The sequence below is a fragment of the Perkinsus marinus genome (genome assembly GCF_000006405.1).
Source record: "Perkinsus marinus ATCC 50983 genomic scaffold scf_1104296960350, whole genome shotgun sequence".
Lineage (NCBI taxonomy): Eukaryota > Perkinsozoa > Perkinsida > Perkinsidae > Perkinsus > Perkinsus marinus.
The window spans coordinates 42,585-66,825 of record NW_003206190.1 but is presented as its reverse complement, the minus strand read 5'-3'; the positions used below and the strand labels follow the sequence as shown (position 1 = coordinate 66,825).

Below are 24,241 nucleotides of genomic sequence, written 5' to 3'. Positions count from 1 at the left end.
CCTTTCTACTGGGGAAGGTCTATGGGTATCATCTTGAATTTACACGGCTGTTTGTATATCCTCCTTGCCTGAGAATTGATTTGTGTCGGGAGTTGGCGAAAACTCTACAGAGTGTATTTAACAATAATCTGACCGCTGGCATATCTTGCATAGGGTATAGGCCTTGGAGAAAGGATTCACCTGAGCGGGTGGCGCCCTAGGCCCGGCGCATGAGGACTCGTCGGTCGTAGTGGTTTTTGTTCGGTTCCTCGACCCTGTGGGTATGGACGAGGCGACACTGGCGGACTATGTAGAGCAGTTGGCGAGCTCATTGGACTGGGCAACAGAGGAGGATAATAATCAAGGTGAGACGCTTCACGTTCAAAAGGGGCAGGAGGGAGGCTGGGACACACCAATGTGTTGAGAATTGTCTAACACGATCCTGTTTGAGAGGGTTTGCCTAGGGCGAAGGATGATGGGAGCACTCGTATGGATTCAAGCATGTTGTTAACACCGTCATGTTGTAGTAAGAGCATCCTCGTGGAACTCTGGATGACTCATTTTCCCTCGGCTCAGTCGATGATGATAGTATCACCACGCTCTGGGTGTCAGGCAATGCAGCTCGACAAGCGATGCGAGCGGTCCTCCACGGTTTGGGCGGCCTTCAGAGGGACTCGGACTATCATCTCAAAACCGTCATGTAATGGCCTCTTCCGAGCCAATAACGAAGTTGATGGTCGTGCCTCCTCAGCGGCCAGGAGCTCGCGGAGTACCCTTCCTTTATTGTTAACACTGTCAAGTTGGCGATGCTCTCGTCCAAGAGGATCGCTGTTGTGCTCGACAGTGGAAGAGGCGCCGCTGATGCCGTAGCGCATATTCTCAAGCTCCTTCGTAAGCCTCGGAGAGTCGCTCTAGCGGCAGTAGTAGGCATCACTCATAGGGGAGATAGCGGATGTATACCGAGGGGAGTTGGGACCTAACAACGGCTTCACAGCGGGTGGCAGCAGCAGTATGGCCTCGCCGAGTGATTCGGACATCAGCAGCTCTGCGGAGGTGGATGAGAAGGACGAGTAATAATACAACCATAGATGCATGCCGGAGTGGAAGCTGTGGCCTCAGTAACATGCATCGAATAGCGATCCTGTTGCCGGTATTACAAGAAGTAGCAGCGTTTACCAGGAAGTATCTCGACTGTGCTGAGGATAGTAGGAGGTGTCGAGTAGGTTCACAAAGTATCTCGACTCTCACCATAGGGTGTCTGGTAGTAGCGAGGAGTCTGATGCTGATGATGGTAGTATGATGGTCGTTGCTACTGTAGCGGTAACTTGTGTGTGAAGGTCCGATGGGGAGTAGCGGAGGAGGCGGCGGCTCGCATTACCATCGCTATCAACAGAGGGCTTTGGATGCTCTACGAGAAGAGTCGGACTGGCGTGCATCTCGATGACCGTCTGAGTCCTTCGATCAGATTCATACGAATACGTCGAGACACTCGTTATGACAAAGCCCTCATGCCTGGTCTGTTTGTAGTGTTGGTAGAGATCATGCAGATATGTACTGCCATGGAGCAACCCGCAGCTTTGGAGCCCATCTTGAGGTCGGTTGGATCTTCCAACCGCTGTGGTTGAATGCTCCTCGGTAGGAACGTCGATGAGAGGTACCTGAGCCTCTGCCCGAACTCCATACGAGTGAAGACTCAGTACTTCTGGGCCCGGCATAGACTCTTCCAGTCTCGTCTGCCTGATGCTGAGCATCGACTCGACGACGCCCTGAAGTAGGGGCTGTCGTCGTAGCAGTGTGAGGGCCATTCCTGGTCCCTCAGATACTGTCCGGACGGTCACATCCATGCCAAACAGCGTATACTGAACCTTCTTATACCCTGCAAGGTGAGGAAGGGGATATTGCCGTCGAAGGAGCTGCTCGAGAGGAACCAGCTGTAGGGGTGTCTGGTGGAGGTGGACAGCATGTGAATTGATTCTTATCAGTACGGCACGGTGGGCACCGTTGTTGAGGGCCATCAGGCAGGGCAACCTTGCAGAATACGAAGTAATGTTGATCACTGCTATTTGAGGAGCGAGCAGGGCTCATGTTTGTGTATGCGTCCGTACATCTATGCGCGGACGCAAATACTCATACCGTCGGAGTGAATCGCGTATTGAACAGGGCGGCATTCTACTGCTCTTGTATCGTCTATTCGCTTGTAACATAGTCGTCGGATAATTCTCAGTGATGTTTCTGAGTTGCTGTGCGGACCGCCCTGGTTCGAATCCCGCACTCCGCAATACCTTCCGGTGAAATTAGCAACCATACAGTTCGTCGCAATTCACGAGATTCGCAAACGGTCAGATAGTATGAGGGTTACTATGGACCACCGAGTACACGTCCGTTTTCTCATCGTATGGCTCTCTGATGTTACGAAGGTGCTTCCTCTCAGCGTTGTCGGACGGAGGCTCTCAGCCTCGATGACGATGCCGGCACTGGACGGCAGATATTACCATTCTTCCTCGATGGCATGCTTGTATGGTGCGTTTACAGGTGAGCGGTGATCCTATCCGGAGACGCCTACATTGTGTCGAGTAGGAATCTACTGGAGCGTACTATGACGATATACGGCTCGAATCAAGTGCCTGTATCGGTGCTCACAGCGGCCTTGAGAGTGAGTGAAGATGATGAGGATGGTCACGTCTGTGATACCTATGCTGAAGGCATTGTAGCGCGGCTCCTGCTCTATGGTTATTGCAAGGTAGAAGATGCCTGTGAACTTCCATCTCGGCAGTCGATCGTCTGAGTTCAGGGCTACATCTCATATGAGCTAAGGACTCTGGTCCTCGCTACTCGTAATGCATTTCCGAAGCCCCCATGGGAGCAGCTCAGAGAGTTATGATTGCCTCCACTATACGTTCCTCTCACGTTTCACGTCGTTGTGATGTCTCGTTCGCCGACTGTTACTCTGCCCAGTAGTAGTTTTTTGTTCCACAATGTTGGAACCCCAGGCCGTGTTTGTTGTGGCTGTGCTCATAGCAGCGCTGTCAGCCGTCCTCGCCCATTTTGGTTACCGCTCGCCGAGCTACGTAGGGAGCCCCCTGGCCACTGCTATCATGACTCCTTTAGGTCGTCGGTATTGATCTCGGTACGTCGTTTTCTGTAGCGGCGATAAAGCCGGCAGATGCTGAGAAATCGGTCAGCCCTACTGTTGTGAACCATTATTCAACGAGTGGGTGCCCCCCTCTCCTGTTGAGACTGTAGGAAGTTGGGTCATGTTCAGACTCGCCTCTTGTACCATCAATAGTAAGCTACTTCCCGAATGGGACTGCTGCTGTCGGTGACGCCGCGGTGACACGGCAAGAACTGTTCCTGGAGGATACGATCTACCATGCTAAACGATTCATAGGGAAGGGAATTGAGGAGGTGTAGGACGGCGACGTTGCTCGCTGGTATCAGCAGTCAACGTGCAGGTCCTCCGACTCCGATGCTCATCCATTCAAAGTGGTGCCGTCGCCGAACTCTACAGATGAGGTGCTCTTCTCGGTGCTTAACGGTACATTGTCAGTGTCGCCTGTGGATGTGGGCGTTCAAGTGGTGAAGGAGCTGCTCAAATCGGTAGGTCTTCCAGGTGATTATAACCACTGCTACACTCGTTCTAGGTTGAAGCAATCGTTGGCAGCTCGGGAGCTTCCAAGAAGGTTGTCATTTGCGTGCCGGTGGAATTCAATCAACTTCAGAGGGACGCTACTCGACGGGTGTACGAGGAGCTCGGTCTCACAGTCACCAGACTGATCGACGAGCCAGTGGCAGCAGCAGTGGCGTGAGTCGTTCTTTGAGGTACTTCAGTGTTGTCATTCTGTCTTCAGTTACAATCTTCATCAACGGTCAGGTGGAGCGAGCTCTCGTGTTGTGGTGGTTTTCGATCTCGGCGGAGGGACCCTGGATGTCTCAGTGCTGCAAGTAGCCACATTCTCTGGCAGCATCAACGTAGGTCTGAGCGTTGTGAATGCTCATCAGAGGGCCCATTCGCAGGTCCTATCGACATCAGGAGATCAGCAGCTGGGCGGTCAGGACTTTGACAGAGTGCTAGCCAAGCTCATCAACCAGAAATGCAAACGGCAGAATCCGGATCATCCTGAACAGTACCGACGTGACTTGAATGTATACCTCAACAGCTTGTCGAACGCAGTTACTCGAATGTGATGGCTGAGAGGGTGAAAAGAGAGCTTACAGTACGGGAGAATACGACTGTCTGTGGTGGTCAACTCATCACCCGAGACGAGTTTGCCGAGGCAGCCAGCGAACTATTGGACCGAATATACGACACGATGCATCGCAGTATGCGGTTGGTTATGCTAGACCCCGAGTGAGGTGTCACCAACCGTTCATGTTGAGGCCGCTCCTTCAGATACGTCTCTGACGTCGTCTTCGCGGGAGGCGCCAGTCGCATGCCTATTGTACAGGACACCGTGTATGCTGCCTTCGAGGATGCGGATCCGCGCTTCCATACTGAGCTCGACCCCGATCTCCTTGTGGCACTGGGGGCTGCCAATATTGTCGATTAACCCGCTTGTTGCTAGAGTGACACGTTATTCTTTTTTCACCTCTCCCTGGCTTCGTGTTAGTAGTAGTACTCAAAAAACAACACATCGTTTGCAAGACATAAATCATGGAGCACGTAGTTTCGCAAGGCGTTGATTGTGACCAGTCAGCGCAGCGCCCTGGCGTAAGGCGCAGTAGCGGTCCCAACGGTCGTGGGTTGGGCCCAGCCTTCGAATCAATTGCACCTTTGAATGACGAATTATATCATCACTGTCTGGTGGACCTCACATTAGCCGATAAAGATACCGATCTATTCTGGTCCTCCAACGGGGCAACCAGGGTCGCACCGCGGTGGAGCTTGCTCGACAAAACCTCGAATTCCTGATTCGGCAGAAGCTTCTTTTTTCGACTAACTGCAGCCCTGAGAGAAGGGAGCTGTCATTAGAAACATCACGTAACCTACAGGCGACTGGCCTGTGCACTCTGGTAGGGCAATCCATTACTGTGTGATGTGGCTGAGCTGCGTGACTTCTCTATCACCCCCCGAAGCCTCCGCTGGAAATCGTTGATTATAACACTGAACGAAGTCGATGCGCGGTCAAGCTAGCTGCCGGTCCACCTACGGCTGGAGGTCCGAAAATTGCATGTGACCGTCGGAATCCCTCGTAGTGCGCGCCAGTAGTGTCTCCACGTCCTTTTCCGTATATTCAAGATCGAGGGCCTTCGGCAAAAGCTCCGCTACGATGACCATGAGCGTATCCTGAGACCCTCAGTGAGCATCCCCCTTCCGAGGCTCCAACCCACCTTGGGCCTATTTAGAATATTCACGAGCTCCGTCTCGTAGCATTCCCGCGCCATTCTATTGATCTCGAAGTCAGTAACTTTGTGACGGCCAAGATAGCCACCTCTGAAGAACTCAAAGTACTAAGAAATGTCCAAAATTTGTATACCTAAGAAATCCATCCTCGTCCGATGGCCCATAACTGAAACAGAAGGTGGTGTTGCTGTTCCGACTAGGGGAGAGACACTTACAAAGCGAAGAGCGCTAAGCGCTGCGCTATGTGAGGGTGTTCAAGACGGGCTGGGTTCAGAAAAGCCATCAGCCTCTCCCATGAGATGTTCTTGCTTGGCTGAGCAGAAGCGTACTTCCCTCACTCGAGAGTTTAGCGGCTTACAGTGTGCGAGAAATCCGCTGCTTTAGGGAGTTGGCTCTTATGATGTTTCGTTGTCATTGAGTCTGACGGTCTTTCAGGTTGATGCAATCCCCCCAACTATTTCCCAAAACGCAACAGAAGTGATACGAACAACGACGATGACCAACATGGGGGAAAGCAAGGCACTTCACCTTCCAACACGTAGAGGGTTCGGCTCCTTATTGCGTGCTGCAATATCGTACATCTTGCACATCGGACCTGTTCGCAAGAGGCATTCCAACCGACGAATCACGAACCACCCACCAGTGATTCGGTGAAACATTCTACCGTTCTTGGTAAAGTCTCGGTGGTATCTGAATAGGAGCATTCTCTCTTACTTCCAGTCAAGTACTGCTCACGCCCTGTTCCACCGTGGGTTGGTACGATGCTGCAGGTCACTCCATTCAACAACCCCCTTCTTCCTATTGAATGCCACAGCGTCACATGCCGAAGCCTAAGAGCAACACTTCGCTGGACACTTCCCAGAATACCAACCTCCAAGTAGTTGGTCGTCCGCTTCGTTTTGTATTGCCGCATTTCGCCTGTCGCTGCATCAACGATGAACTTATCCACAGTGTGGCGTATGGGATTGAACGAGTATTGTGCTGGTCGATTCGGTGCTCTGCGGAAACAACTTCTTCTCATCACCCTTGGGGGCTCACCTCGGTTTCCATCCCACACTGCACTGATATGGGAAGTCGACTACTGTTGGGATGCCCGCTATCAGGCCTGATCAATCAGGATGTGGCCGAGGAGTGGTATGCCTAAGCTTACGAAGTTCTTCACGAGTTTTCCCAGCCTGCGCCGACTCCACCGAACTCAACGTTCTGAACGATGAAGATGCCCGATCCCAGCTCAACGACGACGATGACTCATCGCTACCCATCTTCTACTCGCGAGCCCCCAAGGGTCGCCCTAATACTTGGACATCTACTGCTGGCCACTCGAGACGATTTTGAGCTGGCGTGCGACACCGAACTAGATCTGCGCCTGAACTTCACATGCATCAAGTCATGGAATCCTTCATCACCTGGACGACGACGACGAGGACGATGCTGCAGTGATCCCTGCCGAACCCTCTCCTTCTGGTTTTCGAGCAACCCTTGGTCGCTCAATAGCACTCCGAGTTCCGGTCACACTCCGTTGATAGGCCACTTCGTTCTGCGCCAGCAGTTGGCGGTAGTGGCGAACCGCAGGGCTAACTGCTGGGCCCCGGTACTTGGGCATGACCTCGACGCCAGGCACGTTATCTACAACTACAACCTCAGTGGTGCTCCTCCAAGCAGCTCGTCTACCTATATACGACCATGGATCAAATGGTGCACTTGTGACTGTCATTGCTGAACGACCAACTTTGAAAGGCCGCACCCTCCCCTGGTCGTAACACAACAAAGATCATCTCATCCGGAAGAATCTGCATATGATCTCCATAACGGAATTTTATACCTCCTGCTTGGGATATACACAACCCCTGCTATCACTAGACGCCTACAGTGTTGAATGCGAAGAGAATTGTCGGCAATCTTACCCCTTCTCACCGAAAAAACGATGGGACACCTCAGAGGCGCCACTGCTGTCACGGATTCGCCAGAGAGATCACAAATGACATCACTGACGACCATCCACTCAAAGAGACGTCGAGATTCCCAACGTTCCCTCTGGGGGGGCGGCAGTGTCCACTGATGTTGTTGAGTGCCCTTAACTCCGTCGATAGCATTCATTGTACTCCAAGAACGGAAAACAGCACGAATATTCTCCGTGGCACTATCTTGGGCCTATTCTGAATCTTCCGCTATCCAACCATTGGATACTCCTAATTTACCAACCCGACTCCCAGTAATACTACTGCTCCACCTTTCGAAGCATCGCTGCTTACTATCACCAACTACGACGATGAGGATGACAAATGTACAGCTATAATGGGACGCCGACGATGGGCCGCTGCTCAATGTGCCTCAGTGATGATGATGATGATGATGATGATGATCGATAACACTGCAATCACCACCCCAGCTCGGTGACAATCCACGATGCACTTACAACGGAAGTCTTCGCTGATCGTAAGCATAGTCTGCAACCTGAAAACGGCATTATCCGAAACAGCTTAGCGTCAATCCCTTATAGTACCCATTTCAGAGGCGGCACGCTGAGTATGAAGCCAACGCCCGGTATCAACTTCAGTGAGTGCATTACGTTGGGAAGGAAAGCTCTGAAATATAGGCGTCTTTTCAATGCGACTGACCAGCAGAATAATACGCAAATAATTTCCAAAAGCCGTAAGCCTCCACGAGAAAGCCGACAAATGCATAGCCGTAGATGACCAGGGCGAAACCAGCGAAAAAACATACCGAACCTAAGGGGAGAGAGAGGCGATGCTACGGGACGCAGAATGTTACTACTACTACTACTACTACTACTACTACTACTACTACTACTACTACTACTACTACTACTACTACTACTACTACCTGTTGCCTTTTCTTTCCGAAGGAAGAAACGCGACGTCTTGTGTATACCGAGCAAGAACGAAAGCCCCACAAGGAACGCCATCTGACCGAGAGAAAGTTCTCAAGTACACTCTACTGAGGTAGAAGGGGGGTTTTTATAGGAGATTTTGTCCAACCGTGATTTACCTATGGCTACAACATTCACAGATTCATGCTGTCATATAAAGATATGCAATACGTAGTAATACTCCGAATAGAGTGTACTCGTTAGCATGTTGTACATCCATGAGAGTTGGCGAGGGAGTGGTAAGGGGAAAATCAGAGGTGAGTTCCGATCCCAATACTACATTTCCTAAAGCCAACAATGCTCTATCGAAGAAGAATATAACGCCCAAGAAGAAGCATACGAGGCCCAGGAGGCACAGCCCGATGCCGATCTCTGAGAAAAGATACCGGGTGGGTGAGGGGAAGACAGAGAGAGAAATCTACTTCGGTTGTCGTCAATCATAGTGGGACAGTTTGGGGGTATAAAACAGTAAAGGGTAAACCCTGCAGAGGACAACATGGCCTTAAATCGGACCTGTTTTGCATCTTCCAAGATACAACCTTGGATACGCATTCTCATTCTGATTACGAGTCTATAGAAGAGACTGTCACATTTCACACTTTTCCTACAACTCAACAATTTTGCGAATCAGAGGTTGCTCGATGAGAATAAATGTAAAAAGCGCGCGCCCAATATATATTCGATCAGAAATCACGATCACGTGGCGATAAGGAAGAAACAATGCAGGTCCGCAAGGTACCTCTCGGGCAACACGAACTGTCAGGTGAATTTCGTGGCCAGCGAGCTCATTCGATGAGGGACCTACACTGGGTAGATTTTATAAGGAGTGCTGTAAGCCCATCCCCTGTGAGCTCCTCCCCTAGTAAGCCCATCACGCGATGAAAAAAGGGTTATCGCCGTAATCATTCGATACTGTGAGACCTACAAGGCTGAGGAGCACCCTCGACAGGTGTCACGTTAGCCTATTGCTGCTACAGATGATGATGATGATGGCTCTTATACGTTGCAACTTCCTCCTACTGTCCCTACAGTCTCATGCAATTGTGGTACATGCACAGTACTGTGATTTCATTATTAGTATGAGGCATTGAGCCATCGATCGTAGGCAAATGACAATACGCCACTGGTAGAACACGCAGACTTAGTATCGTGACATACCAATTGACGAGTCTATTGCTACATCTAGTTATACCGCCCTGTCACAAGTTCAACCTTTGCTTTCTGGTGATGACCCGTGATGAAATGAATGCTTCGATGTGGCCTTCAACTTTATTTACTCTATCAACACATCTCACAGGACATAGGCACAGCACAATAACAACATGTCAGTCATTGAGCATGGTCAACAGAGCAGCTCCTCTAAGCACCCAATGGTCCTTAGGCATATTAGTGTCCATCTCGATAGCCAATACGAAATTCGTAGAATGCCCAGTCGTGGACAGTGTACCTATACCGTCGCCTATAACCAGTTAACATGCTGATGAAAAGCCTACCTGCGCGAACGCTGGTCTTATACAGTGGACAGGAGTATTGCTCGGGATCAATCTTGTAGTTCTTGCAGGGCAAGAAGTGTATCGTGGGAGCGTTAACGTACATGACGCCTACCAACGAACACATCACAACAGCAGTAGCAGACCTCAGCGGTGCCTTACCGGGCTCCTGGTCCTCAAGGACCATCTCCTCATAGTCCCATCGGCAGCCATCCATGTAAAGACCTGAGCCATGTCAGCAGGGGAGCGAGTAATCAAAGCCCTCACCATAGACAAGGCAACCCTCTGTAGGAGGCTCATCAACTTCATTGAGGGGATCGTCAAAATCTTGAACGACGAATTCGAAGCCGAGAATGTCAACAGGTACCATATAGTAACGGGAGTAGGCTTGCAGCACCTGAGGGGCCATGGCCATTCAATGTTAGAGTCGGAGCTTACCGCTGTGAGGAAGCCTTGAGGGAAATAGAAGGCGCTGATCCAATAGGCGACAGGCTGGTCATTGACGACCCAGTCTCGGAAGAACTCCACTCGATCTGAAACGGCCCCTACTGTACGGTCAACATCGCCAGAGGCTACTGATCATATCTTCAAACCATGAGGCTAGTGGCTTCAATGAAGGATATGCAACAGCTTCCCATAACGAAGGTATCTGTTACAACAATAATGGCGACTCAACCGAATGTTCATACATAGTTATTTTGCAAGGCGCTGAACATCGCGTCGAGGTCAGCCGTCATGACGATGAGGCCTTTGATAGCTTTCTGCAGCTCCTCCAGAGTCTTCTTCATCCGACCGATCAGTTTATTGAATCGACTCATCTCTTGCGACAGACAGGTTCCTACAGCACCAGTCTGCATCGCTCCGCTAAGAACTTTCATCTCACCTAGACTTCCCATCATCCCCTGGTCATTCACAGCAAACACACCAGGAGAAGCCGAAGCCTCTGTGATGGGCTCAGGCAGCCTATCGATCATTTGCATGGCGAGCTCGTAGACGATCTCGTCAGCACTCCGGCCGCCGCCTCCCCCCGACTCTCGGGGTTGGATCGACAACACTGTGTTGATGATCACGTCACTTTCCTGTTGCTGGAATGATATATTCGCATTCTCATGCATACCAAAGATCTCAGGAGCCTACAGAAGCCGCGAGCAAAGTAGAGAACAGCAATACGTATATCTTCCCACCTCTGACAACGGTAAAGAATCTACGTACTTTCTGAACCCAGCCACTGGAGCCTCGTCAACATTGTCAGGTAATCGGTAGGTTCCTATAAGAACCACTCCTCAGAGGCCTAGGATGGCAAGCCCACCGCTGGCCGAAAAAGCATAGTCTTCTTCCTCCATGATGTCCTTAGTGACAAAGCGGCCGAGAGTGGCCATCAGGCATCGCCGATCCCAATCATCCGTCACTCGCCCACCATAGTTGATCTGAAAATGACAACTATGAGGGGCGGAGCGATCCACAGCAAGACGTCACCTGTCCGACTACGAAGCTGATAGTGTCCCAAGGGATCTCAGGGTCCTCGAGCTCCAACATGTTGTGCAAAATGACAGTGGATGTCTCCAAGTCCGAGTCGTTGAACTCATACCGGATATTCCACCCGAGGGGTCCGAACTTCCGCCGCTCCTGAATAACCTAAGAACGCCGACCATAACCATATCCACCGAAAACAGCAGATTCAGCCCACCGCGTGGAAGAGCTTCAACGAGAACTGAAGTCTTCGCCAAGCTGATGCCTTCCTGGATTTGTTCAGCGTCTCATCATCAAGAGCGATCAGACTTCTTTTAACGTTCGCCCGTAGACCTACAAGTAAGCATGAGAACATACGTGAGCATCTATCCTACCCTTGGGAGGTTCTGTGGTGAGCTTCACAGAAATTTGCAGTATCGGTACTGGGAAGTAGTCGGCCGGCATAGAGGTGAGGAACAGACGGAACTGAGAGCGCGATCCAGATCGAGCTCCTCTTCATGCTGCCACGGTCAGCACCTGTGGGTTGATCATAGCATTGCCTTCCATCGCTTCAACCAGTCGCTGCAACGACGGCATCCACGACTTGGCCAAGTGACAGTTCTGCAGGAGCACCCATAGACCTTCGTTGTATCTAACCGAGGGGAACCTATGATACGTTCCACCACTCAGCTGCCCACCCTTTTTCCATAAGCTTCTGGGCCCTCGGTCCCTGGCCTTGGCCCAACGATATTATATGTAGCTTAGACTCGTAGTCCTCAGCCGCAGCGAACCTCAATAACATCTGAGTCGGATCGGCGCCCGTCGACAGCACCTAAGGGGTCCAACCCAATGATAAAAACCTTCTCACTAATAGGCCTACGAAAATGATCGGAGTCGTGTGGGACGAGTCAGCGAAGACTTCCTCCATCATAGGCGTAGCGAAGATGCAATACTTCTCCCCTAGGGACCTTCTCACGTACTCTGCCGCGCCGAAGAGGACTTTCTCGGGAGTCAGGCATTTCAACAGCAACAATTTCCGGAAGTAACTACCACAGCTAGTCACCCACAGTGGACAGTCCGAGCCTCACCTCAGACTCGTCGCTTCCGTTGGCTCCCCCTCCTGCTCCGCCTCCTCATCTTCTTCCCTCTCCAACGGTGGTCCTGACAACAATTTCGATTACCTTCCGAACGTTACGGCCAACTCTGACTTGTGTGCTCATAGTCCAGAGGCAGGTCTTTGAGATGAGGGTTCTCATGACAACACCATTGTCGCCAAACGTCGATATTCTTCGTAACGTGAGCGCAGATGTCACTGAGTTGTGGTATGCGCTGCTGCACAGCATATAGCAACTGCCACTGCTTTTCGGGTATCAGATCAACGTCCGGATTTCCCGGCCGGGCCGACACATCTTGGATGCCAACACCTGAGCCAAGACATAACTCGCTCCCTCTCGCGCCCGAGTCCCACCTCTCAGAAGCAAGCCCCACTCGACGTTGTTGATGCGACCAGCATGCCGATCTATTTGACTTTGTATCAAAAAGGAAAAGATGAGCTTATGAACCTCGAATAGTCCTCGACACACCAACTTGAAGACGTACTCGGTCACATCTGCCAACAATGATCGTGCTCAGGGAAGCTCACATACCATCCCCTCACCAGTGATAAGGGTCTGCAAGCGCGTGTCGAGATCATCCGACTTCTCCGCGTTGTGGATCGTGAACAAGAACATGCGGACCTAGTAGAAAGCAGTAATAAGAGACGACACCAAGAGAGCCTCCTACAAAGTAAAACAGCGAGAACTGGTACATCGGGTCGATGTTGGCCAGATCAGCAACCACGAAATACCTAGTAATCAGCGACACTGAGCGGAGCGATGTAAAATCAAACACCCACAAGATGCTGCCTCGCTCGCTCACAGATAAATACTTGTTGCACGCAGCCTCAATCTCAACTTTGGTGACCTGCTAGTCAGCATACCACCGAGCTCCTCACAGTGACCATCCCGGCCCACCTCAGCGTCGGCAACCCGTTCCTCAATGTCTTTCGCCGTCACTTTACTTCGTTGCAGGGTCGAGATCAGCACTTCATCATCAAGTATATTCCCCTGTGATTCACTCAAGAGTCGTAAGATCTCGTCCTCGAGGCCCTGCAGGGTCCTCTTGTCGTTGTCAAGTTGCATCATTAATCCTGTTTTCCTCCGCATCACTTCCGGTAGCTCCGCCTCTACCACTAGCGTCAGCAGCTGTTCACCGAGACCCTCGAACGTCACAGTGAAGTTGATAACAGTAACCTGGAATCAATCAGTTTCCATTAAAACTCGGTCCCCATCCGCCCACCTTAATACAAACTTCAGGGTAGTAGTGAGGATTCGGCAACTTCGTCGTCATATAGAATCTATGAACACAATACAAAAGCTGCCGAAGAACTGAAAAGCGCCAACCTGAAGTCCGGGTTGTAGTCCACATCCGAGTCGCCAAGATGAATTTGCAATCTGCCATTGTTGTTGAATACAGCCTTCTGCAGTACTGGCTCCAGAGAGGGGTCCAGAGCCTCCCCAATATCCTCAATGAGAAGAGGGTCACCCATGCGGATAGCGTTCTCTACTATAAGTAACAACTTCGGATTGCCCAGTTTCAACAGTTGTAGCTGGCCCGAGCTGCCCTCGGCGCCCTCCTTCTTCTTGATCCACTTGTTCGCTTGCTCTTGTGGGTCGATCATCAACGGCCACCGTTTCCCCCGAGTAACCAAAACCCCATTGTCCAGCGACACACTGTCCGACGGTAGGCCCTGAGTACAGCCCAAGTCCCGCCGGGCCTCTCAAGACTAAGCCCACCTGCAGGTTCCACTCTCGTACTTGCACAGGGCTGCCCATGACGGCAACGAGGCTGAAGGTCTCCGAACAGGGTATGTTCAATTTCTGCATGTTACTCAACCACTCGCCGACCACTTCCCGTCGGTATCTACCGTGAAGCAATGCCGACCTCCAACGCCGGTCTCTAACTCACTGTCCAGTGAAAGAGCCAAAGTAGCTGATGGCCGCAGCCGAGAGGAACACATCACCAGTGAGAGCCTCAATCTCGACGTCCATCTTCTCGACAGTCTCCTTCCATCGCACCTACCAAAAGCACCGCTGATGCCCACATCCGTCCACACAGACACTTACCGATTCCCCGGCAAGACCCACGGTGAGGACCTCCGCACGCTGCAGTCGAGCTTGTGTGAGCTCAGCCTCTTTGATAAGCCTGTGAGACACACGGCAGTCGAAGATCCATCATCCCAACAACAAGCGTCGTCACCGGTCCTTCTCCGCCTCAGTATCGTCGAGCTTCCGCTTCAGTGCCGCTACCTTATCCTGAATCGCCTTCAAGTCTTTCTGTTTGCCGGCCAGAATCTGAGGACAAGCTTCCAGCAACACCCACACACCGTCGAATGACCCCAGTTGCTTCAGCTAGTTGCTGATTCATCTCCTCAAGGCGCTTCTTCTTCGGTTCCACCGTCTTCGCCACCTTCGAATACCTACACCACTCAGCTGCCCTCCAAATCCATCGTTTCCTGTCTACATGTCCATAGCGTGAGTCCACATACACAGCGACTTAGCCGCCTTAGACTGGTTCCCGACAGAGTCCGGCGCGTACTCCGGCTTCTGGATGTACTTCTCCAGTTTCTGACCAACAGCATCAGCCGACCAACGAGGTTCACAGCAGAATCGTCACCTTGAGAACGTTAGCAGGAATGTTGTCCTTGTCGTACTCCTTCAACTTCGTCATAAACTGGCTGTCCGACAGCACCCTCTTCGCTGTATCCCAGTCTGGTTTCTCACCTAACACACCAAGACAGCTAATGATACCTCCCAACCGTCACCGTACCAAGGAGTGTGTTCACAGCCTCCATCGTCATCATGACCAGCGCTGGCGGCTTGGGAAACGTCTTGATTTCAGTGATGTCTTTCTTGTCTAGGGCGTCCAAACTTTTAATAGCCTTCTCCAGGGCAGGCATAGCAACATCGAGATCCTTCTGGGCATCAGCTTGGATCGCCTGGACCGTCTCCGCCTGCTCCCTTACAACAGCCTCCTCAGACGCAACCTTCGCCGCCACTTCGTCAGCCTTCTTACGTTCCTCCGTAACGACCACAATGAGTTCATCAGTTTCCACCTTCTTCTGTGCCAAGATGGGCTGCAGCGCCGTCAGCTCCTCCTGCAAGCTGCTGACCACCGAGTTCGCCTCTTGCAGTTTATCCAGGCCAACCACTAGCCTCTTCTGGACCTTCATTTTTTCCTCGCGTTTTTCACTCAGCATTTCCGTATAAAGATGAATTAAATCAAGGTAGCTCTTCGGCGTTGAATACACGTGCCGCCGCAGCCTCTCAAGGAAAATATCGCTCCATCGCAATACACTTTGATGGACAACAACACACTCCTGGGCAAGGCTAGCTTTCATTGTCTCATCCAAAGCCTCGATCTTCTCAAGGAACCTCGTTGCCACCGAAGACAGAGCATCATCCGGCCAAGGGTGGAACCAGTCGACGGTCGTGCAGTTGACCAAACTCGGGAACATTCGCATTCGGATCCTCAGAGCGTCACCAACAGGACTAACTGCAAGGACAATATGCAGATTCTCCTTGATGCGTTCGATGAAGTAGTTCCATACAGCATCTTTGGCTTCACTCCTGTTGTTTTCCTTTGCGACAGGTCGTAGATCCCCAACGATTCTATCCATCTCGTCAGCCGCGAACAAGTTGGGAACCTCTCCCGCATTCAGGACGTTATTGATATCCTCCAAAAACGTCTCACTGATGATCTGCGTGTCATTCAGAAGGAACAGCGTCTGCGTTCCCCCAGCAGATCCCGACCCAATCAAGAACGCCTTCTCATCCTCTCTGAACTGATCCACACCATAGCCCTTAGTAAGTTCAATCTCAAACTCGCCCATCTCCGCCATGCTCGCCGACAACCTGGCCAAGGACTGCCTTCCGCTACCCCCGACACCCACCAACAACAGGTTGCCCCTCTCTTGCCGTAACACCCGGGATATATGAGCAACATGCTCCATAGCATCCTTGAAAAAGACCAAGTTCATCGGCGTCGAGTGAGAGAGGTTATACTCGTCGTTATAATCTTCCAAAATCTTCGCCATTTTGCCCAGGTCGGTGATCTCTTCGTAAACACTATTGTCAGCACCAGGCTTGAGGAAATCTCCCCACATCAAGGGCGTCGCACCAAACAAGTCATCCGCTCGCATCTTGTCCGTTCGGAACTTCAGCTTGACCAAGTCCAGCAGAGTCTCCACATACCACTTCCGATCTTCCTCGTTGATAAGTCTATCATAGAACACTCGAGACATCTCGTGAATCCACAGTTTCACGCCCTTCTCGGACGAATTGCAGCTGGCCGGCCTCGCCATCAGAACTCCTTGGAAGACCTTCGACACATCCCTCAAGTTGAACAAATAGTGAGACTTCGCTGGAGTCGGCAGAAGATCAGCAGAAATCTTCTCATAAAACTCAATGGCCCCACCGACCATCGCGTTGATCAAAGTCTGGACATCCGGCTTGAACTTGTACGCCGCAAAGAAGCCGCCAAGTATAGAGGAGAAGATGACGGACATAGCGTCACGAGAAGTGTTGGGCATACAGAGGACCATACTGTGACGGGTGAACCTCGGAGTCATCTCGTTGCGGCCTCCACCGGGCGGAGCGGCGCACAGTAGCAGAGTAGTGTTCTCTATATCTTTCCAGAACAGTTTTTTCCTGTCATAAAACCCTCCCAAGTCTTGCAACAGTCGCAACAGCTCTATGGGAGGCTGAGCACCATACTCCTCAACAGCCGGCATGTTCACGTCGTCCATCAAAATGACAATCTTCTTATTCACAGGAGCCCCAAGGAGGGTTTTCCGCTTCTTCTCCAGCTTTCCCTCAATCGTTAGTTGTATCCTGGACGCGTTGCTTTGTGCACTTAGTGTCATAGTCACAGGCACAACGCCAGAATGCTCCTTCATCTTGTTCAACAAGTTCGCGAGAATGACCGACTTCCCGACGCCCGTCATGCCTGTCAACAACACGCTCTTCCCTTGAGTCAGCATCTTGTCAACAACAAATGAGAAGCGAACACTGTCCACGTTTGGTACCAGCAGCTGGAGGTAGCTATCAGTCGCCTTATATGTGAACTTGGGCACTAGGTCCTCCCAGGGTAAAAACCTATTGCCCTTCGCAAAATCAACATAACCATCATAGACGCTCCCGCCCCGAGGAAAGGAGACCGACTCGAACTCCTGCTCGCAGTACTGGGCGAACATCTGTCGACTCTTAGTATCACAGGACCCTCCAATAGACCATGCCATCGCGAAACAGAAGGTACTCAGGATGATCTTTTCCAACAGTTTGGCCGACTCATCGTTCTCAGGGTCCAACTTGCGCAGATCCACCATTGGGTTTTTCTCAGGGTCGCAGTCAGAGCTAGCCGCACCATGCAGTGTCGCAGCTTCCCAGGAGAGGACAGCTTCGAATAGGAAACAAAAGGAGTAGACCAACTGGGTGTCGACAGTAGTCAGGGGCTCCGACGAATTCCGACGTATAAACGCTACAGCTGGATCTAGATGTCTTTCCATGAGCTCCCATATCTTCTCTCGCACTGCAGTGCTGTAAGGAGGGCCCTCTGGGAGGTGATTGTAGAGCCACGTATAGGCAAACGGTCGCCAGCCGAGATCGAGTGGGTCCACATACACCATACCACACCTCGACACAGTTGCTGGCGAGGCCACAGCCAGGTCTTGGACCTCGAACAACATCCTCATCTCGGGCTTCAGCTTAATGCGTTCACCATTAGCCAGACATAAGGTCATATTATCATCAAGGACAGTGTTCATGCTTTCGATCCATATAGCATCCACTGGACCATCAAAAACTGTCCACCGCCAGTCTTGCGTCTCATCAGCGACATTAGCTCGCATCAAGGAGCTGCCAAGGCCGTCGGTCCACTCCTGCGTGAGCTCGTTGAACTCACCATAGAGTTCCCCCATAGTGATGCACTTCGGGTTGAGGACATCGTAGCGAACCGTCTGGTAGTTCTCATCAGGATGCCCATCAGCCCGAAGCTTGCTCAGAGCCTTTGCCAGCGTACGATAGATGACCGTCTTGCCACCAGTAGTGGGCCCAACGAGCATAACCCCAAATCTGACGTTAAAGGTCTCATAGAGCTGGATGACCTTCTTGGCCTGTGCATCGACAACTTGTAGTCCTTCAGTAACAACAGAATGATCCACAGCCTCGCGTAAAACGCCATAGTCGATGTAGGGGACCTCTACCCCGGGGAAAAGATCTCCCACGATGGCGTAGAAGAGCGGTAGATCAGCTGCTAAGAACTTTGGTACATTAGAGTCCCTCATAGCGCGAATCAAGAGGACGTCCTCGTTGAGGTCAGGGTCAGAACGCTTCAGACTGCCAGCCATCACCAACACTGACTTCACTGCTCGCATGCCGAAGTCGTAGTGGTCCTGTTTGGATAGCTGCTCTGAAGAGAGCTTGTACAGCTTCGTGAACTTGCCAGAAAGCCGCTTGGCAGTGCTGAAACCTGAGGTCAAATGTAAAAATGCAAGGTGCCGGGATCGAATCCGCACCCACCTTCTGCGAAGAGCATAATCTCAGCGATGAGTGTATAGTCAGGAACCATCATACTCATCGGGCGGAAGAGAACCTTCAAGTTGTCAGGCAACTCAGTTCGACCAGCGTATCCCGGATTCATCGTAATGAAGACTCCACATGTAGCTGAGAAAGGTATAGCTCAACGCTAGAGGTTCCCAAGCATGTGTACTTACGTTTGAGTTTGAGCATAAAGCCCTCGAACATAAACTCTGACTGGTCGTTCAATAGAGCCACTCTGATGGTCAGTAGCTGCTGTGCAATAACACTCAACACCTACAGCAGCAACACCATCCCCCACCAGCGAGCCTTCCCCTGATTCCTCTCACCTCGATAGAGATACGATTGAACTCGTCAAGGCATGTCCAAGCCCCAGCAGTAACAACACCGCTGTACAACTTGCCCATCATTTTATAGTCTATCTGGTCACTGCAGTTGAACACGACGCACTGTCTTGCTAACGCTTTGGCGAGATCCTTGGTACTCTCGGTCTTGCCGGTACCGGCTGGGCCCGCAGGGGCAGCTCCCAACTTGATATGCAGTGCCCCGGTGATGGTCATCCAACACCTAAGAGAGTGCTATACAACCACGATTCTTCACACTCATTCCATCCTCCGATGTAGTCTAGCTGGTTAGGATTCGTGGCTCTCACCCACGCGACCGGGGTTCGAGTCCCCGCATCGGAAATTTTCGAACCTCACTCAAGCCTCACCTGTCTGTCAAAGGTGTTATAACCAATCTTGTTGTTGCCCCCTGATACTCATACCCATACCGGATGACCGCATCGACTTGATTGACGATGCAATCATCCTCTTCAACGTCCCAGTAATACCTGACGGGAATCTCAACCATCACATCCAAAAACGCCCTTACCGAAGCTGTTGCTGCCACTTGAAGCTCGACGTCGAGACCACATTACTCTCCGAAAGGTCCTCTATGATGTCTCTATTGTGTACGTCTTGAGTGACCAGCGCTACTACTGATCTCCTCTGAATAGACGACAGCTTAGATCTGACCAAGTCCGTGAGGTCCTCCAATTGTGTGACGTTACGCTGATACCTATTCAAGACACTCCACCCCCCCCTCAAGTTCAAGCATTCCAACATACCAAATATTCATATCATCCACAACCCTCTTCTTATCCTCATTCTGCAGTATTCGCTCCGTCTCCGCACACCACATTATCATACCCACACACGATACGACCTGAGCCTCCTTCTCAGCGACCCATTCCTTCCTCGGCTGTTCTGGATAGTCTATGAATCCCTTCTGCATCACAGCATGCATGCTCTTGACCATATGCTCCTCCACCTCCAGCAACCACTTCTCAACGTTCCCTCGAACTTTCAGTACTTTGTAGAAAGGAATCTCCTCTCCCTCACTAGATATCATACCAACGATATCAGAACCACCCGAGCCTCTACCGCCCTTGTCATCATCCCCACTGAAGCGCAGTTTGACCAGGTTGTCAAAGCACTTGCGGAGATGCGGCTGGACCGCCTGTATTCTCCTGGCTTGTGCCAGGATTTCCAATAGCTCATCATTGGACAGGAAGAAGAACCTTGGGAAGGCCTGAGCAGGAACACCTCTCCTCAAAACGTTATCATGAAGCCCACTTTCCGCTTCGAATGTAGGTACTCCTCCAAAGACTTCTGTATTTGATCCAGAGTCTCATTGAATTCCCTGAACTGCTCTAACCTGCCCGGCTTAATGCCAGCCACCAGAGCCACACTGTAATCGTTGGTCTCCTTCATAATGTTGCGCCAGTGCTGATCGATATCCATGAATTTGACCGACTCGATAGGAAGCTGCTTCTTGATATCGCCCGCGCTGAAGATAGACTCCAAATACCTACCAAAACCAACCTCAACAAAATCGCTCCTCCTCAACGAACATACACCCAATTCCGCTGAACTGCCAGCCACTCGTCCAGAGTCTCTTGAAAGAGCATTAGATTTTTCTGCCACTCCTCCACTTCCCCACGTATCGGACCAACAAATCTGTCAACAATAATTTCCCTCATGCCGTTATATAATAACCTACCGGCTGCCCGAAATTGTCGAAATGTTGACCAAGGAATCTTCCAGTGCTGTGATAACGTCATCGACCGATCCCTGAGCCAGCCATATCTCCCCAACTACCCCCTGCCCCTCTCGAGCCCACCAATATGAAGACATCCTTGCTGTCCTTATACGGGTTAAGAACAAGCTCAAGATCTTCCCACACTCGTTTTACTTTATCAAGCATCTCCTCCAAAGACTAAAACAATACCATAACTGCCTGAACGTGTCGTCAATTCTCCCACCTGTTCAGCCCCAGCACGTCCTGCTATCTCCTGTATTTGGTCCATGCTCTTATCGACGCCCATGCCCAGCAACTCTCCCAAAGTCAAATCCTCACTTTCCAAATCCAACTCCACACCGATCGTATCATTGATCTCCTCCCAATGCCTCTTCTTCAATGCGGAATTACTAAACAGGAAAACCATCCATTCGCCAAATTGAGAGCCCCGCCCTCCCTACCGTAACGCCATCACCACCGGCAAAGTGTTCTTGAAGGCGGCGACCTTAGCCGTAAATCTAGTCGCTACCGGATTCGTCTCGAGTTGCTTCAAACTCTGCATGGCCACCTTCTGGTACACCGCAACCTCTTTCGATATCTTCTCCACATCAACTCGACCAAATTGCCACCGCATCCATTGCTCGCTCATCTGCTCCCACTCGGCCAGGCCCTTCCACAACTTCGATATGCTCCCCGATAGAGTCTAACAAACTCGACATTTCACCACACACGAAGACTCCCGTCTCCAACCTTCAGCTCCTCCACCTTCTCAAACGGCGTCACTTCAACGTTCAACACCTCCTGATAATCGTTGATCCTGAGCTACCACCAGTGAAAAAGCCCGACAAGACCGGACTCGCCTCTACCTCTTGGCATCCACACTGACTGTGGCCACATGCTTATCAATATGCTCCAGCTTCTCCAGAACCTTCCGTCGGCCCTCCTCGGAAGAGGCCAGAATCTCATCCGAGAGCTTGTGATCCTTTAGCCACTCAAATCCCTTTGTAACGCTTTCCAGCATAACCGGAATTTCTTGTTCCAATTCCTAAAAGACTCTCTACCATACCACACCAATCCCAAATTACACCCACCTTCACGAAACGATGCCCGTTAGCTTCCGTGCTCCCCCGTGAGAACTCTATCTGACTCTTGAGACTACTCAAGGCTTGAGATAACTCCATAAAGGACGTCCTCTGCTTAGAAGTAGTCTTAATATTAAACTCCTTCACCAACTCCATCAGGTCCCCCACATCCAGCTGCCGACCTTCCATCGCCTTGAAGCTCGCGACAGCGTCCTCCACTGGGGCCTCCTCAGCAGGGCTATCAGGATCGGCAGCGGCTGCCGCCTCCCTCGCTATAGTGTCTCCAGCCAGCTGGTTGAGGTAGGTGGTGAAATGAACGAACTCCTCGACGTTCGAAGGGAGCGTCCCCAGCCTTTCACTAGCTCGCTTGACCTCCTTCAACAAGTTCTGTATCCTTCCCATCGCCATTTCCGGTATATACCTACCAACAACTCCACAGATCACACTCACTCATTCACCATCACCACTACTACTTCTGTAGTTTGTCCAAACACTTAACAGGATTAGGCCTAAGGGTCTTCTGGAACGCCTCGGCGTCAAGTCGGAAGAGGCCTATTTCCTTCCTAGGCTCCATAGCAGCAATCCTCTCCTGCTGATCCCGGTACCTGTACCATGTTCACTTCAACCTAGACTACCCTCCAGTGAGCTCACTTGATAAGCCCCTCCCGATAGACCTCGAGGCGACTCTCCGAGCCGTAGTCCTCCTCAATGCTCATCCCCTCATTCTCATCATACATTCGAACGTACTGCTCGTATGTAGCCGTGAAATCCATCACTTTCTGGAACAGCTTAGCGACTCTCTCGCCTATTGCCAGCATCGCCTAAGAGGGACATACACTAATTTATTACACTATAACGTACCCTACTACTATCGCTTTTACCCCCATAGACTATATAACGTACCCCATCACAATTGATTTTACCCTATAGACAACATAACGTACCCTATTACAATTGATTCTACCCCATAGACAATATAACGTACCCTATTATAATCGCTTTTACCCCCATAGACAATATAACGTACCCTATTATAATCGCTTTTACCCCCATAGACAATATAACGTACCCTATTGCAATTGATTTTACCCCCATAGACAATATAACGTACCCTATTGCAATTGATTTTACCCCCATAGACAATATAACGTACCCTATTGCAATTGATTTTACCCCCATAGACAATATAACGTACCCTATTGCAATTGATTTTACCCCCATAGACAATATAACGTACCCTATTACACTTGATTTCACCCCATAGACTTTAAAACATGCCCTAGAGTAATGCATAATACAATCAAACTGTGCCTCTGCCAGGCAGTGTAGGAAAATATGCACATGGTCATCTATATGTGTCGGTGACAGTATGAAAAATCTGAGGAAACTTTAGAAGATCCTTCTTGGTTTCTCAACATTCCTACTCGAATTTGTATCTAAGCTTTTGCTTAGAATGTGTGGAGGGGTCTATGTTGGCGAAAACATCAAAATTATGAAGAAACTTCTGAAAATTTCTCCATGGTTTTTGTATACCCCTATTATAATTCATACATAAACTTTTATAATTAGCTTTGGAAACTCCTAAACTCAGCTGAGGAAAACGAACATTTATTCCTCCAACACTACTATGAAAAAAGATCAGTTTTACCACCAACAAAATGCAACACCTCTCTGGCTTCCCTCAAACGCAAGAGCTCTTTGTAACAGAAGTGATGGTTGAAATCGTAAGCAATTATTAACACTGGAGTTTCCCGACCCGTTTCACGTGAAGTGGCGTCGTAATACTCCGTGAAAACCCGATATTCGCGGTGATATGCAGTAGTTGTGAAATATATTTTTCACTCGTGTTTCGGGTGAAACTCCAATACATAGTAGACTGAACTAATAGTGCTTCGCAGCTACAGAGCTCTGATGGCGTATTGCTATTGACAGCTTCTCATCGTCTTCTTCTGGTACATCCAGTATGAGGGACTCCGCATGGGCGAGGTAATACTCTGACCATTCTCTAACACTTGAGTACAATTCAGCAAAGACCTAACGATAAAAATTTTCAGAAAAAGAAATACATAAAAATATCACATCGTTATGCATATGTAGATTTTCGAGATGGCTTTCTTCAATTTTAGACTAGTACGACTATAGACTTTAACGTTGGTGTCAATCGATTCACATTGTTATCATGTTGATATTACTAAAAGTTGACTTTCGAACTCTCAAAAATTGAAGGTGTTGAAAATATTACTTCACATAACGGTTTGGTTCACACTGTAGATCCGCACAATTGTGATGAGATGATTTATTCGTTTCCTTTTGTT

The 24,241-nt window shown here is 50.4% G+C and overlaps 5 protein-coding genes and 1 non-coding gene across 6 annotated transcripts in view; 3 read left to right on the top strand and 3 right to left on the bottom strand.

The window, feature by feature from the left end:
• The first annotated feature begins 251 nt into the window (after positions 1–251).
• On the top strand, positions 252–2,869 carry Pmar_PMAR013235 (PCI domain-containing protein, putative). The gene is made up of 14 exons (XM_002772848.1): positions 252–344; positions 592–679; positions 731–870; positions 920–1,049; positions 1,099–1,161; positions 1,203–1,270; positions 1,317–1,398; positions 1,445–1,573; positions 1,619–1,750; positions 1,799–1,912; positions 1,962–2,022; positions 2,411–2,511; positions 2,557–2,719; positions 2,771–2,869. The coding sequence occupies exons 1-14, from the start codon at positions 263–265 to the stop codon at positions 2,858–2,860; spliced, it is 1,443 nt and encodes a 480-aa protein (XP_002772894.1). The 5' UTR covers positions 252–262; the 3' UTR covers positions 2,861–2,869.
• A 77-nt stretch (positions 2,870–2,946) lies between these two features.
• Pmar_PMAR013234 (Heat shock 70 kDa protein, putative) lies at positions 2,947–4,526 on the top strand (the record flags this gene model as incomplete). Its single annotated transcript, XM_002772847.1, has 9 exons — positions 2,947–3,047; positions 3,088–3,190; positions 3,242–3,386; positions 3,432–3,576; positions 3,621–3,781; positions 3,828–3,948; positions 3,994–4,103; positions 4,151–4,327; positions 4,370–4,526. Exons 1-9 carry the CDS (start codon positions 2,955–2,957, stop codon positions 4,524–4,526), a joined length of 1,212 nt encoding a protein of 403 aa, XP_002772893.1. The 5' UTR covers positions 2,947–2,954.
• Positions 4,527–7,540: 3,014 nt separating this feature from the next.
• Positions 7,541–8,679, bottom strand: Pmar_PMAR013233 (CGI-141 protein, putative). The gene is made up of 6 exons (XM_002772846.1): positions 8,633–8,679; positions 8,491–8,582; positions 8,165–8,246; positions 7,953–8,049; positions 7,824–7,905; positions 7,541–7,774 (listed from the first exon to the last, which is right to left on the bottom strand). The coding sequence occupies exons 1-6, from the start codon at positions 8,649–8,651 to the stop codon at positions 7,733–7,735; spliced, it is 414 nt and encodes a 137-aa protein (XP_002772892.1). The 5' UTR covers positions 8,652–8,679; the 3' UTR covers positions 7,541–7,732.
• An 856-nt stretch (positions 8,680–9,535) lies between these two features.
• Pmar_PMAR013231 (ciliary dynein heavy chain, putative) lies at positions 9,536–22,744 on the bottom strand (the record flags this gene model as incomplete). Its single annotated transcript, XM_002772845.1, has 50 exons — positions 9,536–9,657; positions 9,704–9,811; positions 9,863–9,925; positions 9,968–10,097; positions 10,139–10,233; positions 10,277–10,349; positions 10,390–10,538; positions 10,584–10,833; positions 10,885–10,967; positions 11,010–11,127; positions 11,177–11,335; positions 11,388–11,503; positions 11,545–11,635; positions 11,687–11,801; positions 11,848–11,981; positions 12,030–12,195; positions 12,238–12,310; positions 12,352–12,573; positions 12,618–12,758; positions 12,807–12,885; positions 12,932–12,995; positions 13,044–13,111; positions 13,162–13,440; positions 13,487–13,544; positions 13,591–13,937; positions 13,984–14,110; positions 14,156–14,265; positions 14,314–14,392; positions 14,447–14,541; positions 14,585–14,666; positions 14,711–14,814; positions 14,864–14,970; positions 15,017–18,715; positions 18,766–18,909; positions 18,960–19,059; positions 19,113–19,350; positions 19,496–19,615; positions 19,657–19,842; positions 19,892–20,355; positions 20,400–20,634; positions 20,682–20,783; positions 20,827–20,897; positions 20,947–21,042; positions 21,089–21,254; positions 21,306–21,547; positions 21,595–21,661; positions 21,711–21,889; positions 21,936–22,347; positions 22,400–22,531; positions 22,578–22,744. 50 exons carry the CDS (start codon positions 22,742–22,744, stop codon positions 9,536–9,538), a joined length of 10,827 nt encoding a protein of 3,608 aa, XP_002772891.1.
• Positions 19,397–19,469, top strand: Pmar_PMAR013232. Its single transcript has one exon. It is a non-coding gene; the product is annotated as a tRNA-Glu (tRNA).
• A 1,425-nt stretch (positions 22,745–24,169) lies between the features above and the next one.
• The window catches only part of Pmar_PMAR013230 (hypothetical protein), a gene marked incomplete at both ends in the record, with an annotated part of 1,486 nt that continues 1,414 nt past the window's right edge, over positions 24,170–24,241 (bottom strand). Inside the window, one exon of the mRNA XM_002772844.1 lies at positions 24,170–24,241. Within this exon, the coding sequence (XP_002772890.1) occupies positions 24,170–24,241 (72 nt within the window).

Excerpts from the sequence above, each read along its gene's own strand:
- Pmar_PMAR013235 (XM_002772848.1), top strand. The coding sequence starts at position 263 with ATGGACGAGGCGACACTGGCGGACTATGTAGAGCAGTTGGCGAGCTCA. Across the intron at positions 1,162-1,202 it reads GTAGCAGCGTTTACCAGGAA|GTTCACAAAGTATCTCGACT; the intron begins GTATCTCGACTG and ends GGTGTCGAGTAG. Across the intron at positions 1,399-1,444 it reads TTGGATGCTCTACGAGAAGA|ATTCATACGAATACGTCGAG; the intron begins GTCGGACTGGCG and ends TCCTTCGATCAG.
- Pmar_PMAR013233 (XM_002772846.1), bottom strand. Across the intron at positions 8,050-8,164 it reads TCGGAAAGAAAAGGCAACAG|GTTCGGTATGTTTTTTCGCT; the intron begins GTAGTAGTAGTA and ends CTCTCCCCTTAG. Across the intron at positions 7,775-7,823 it reads GCGTGCCGCCTCTGAAATGG|GTTGCAGACTATGCTTACGA; the intron begins GTACTATAAGGG and ends TGCCGTTTTCAG.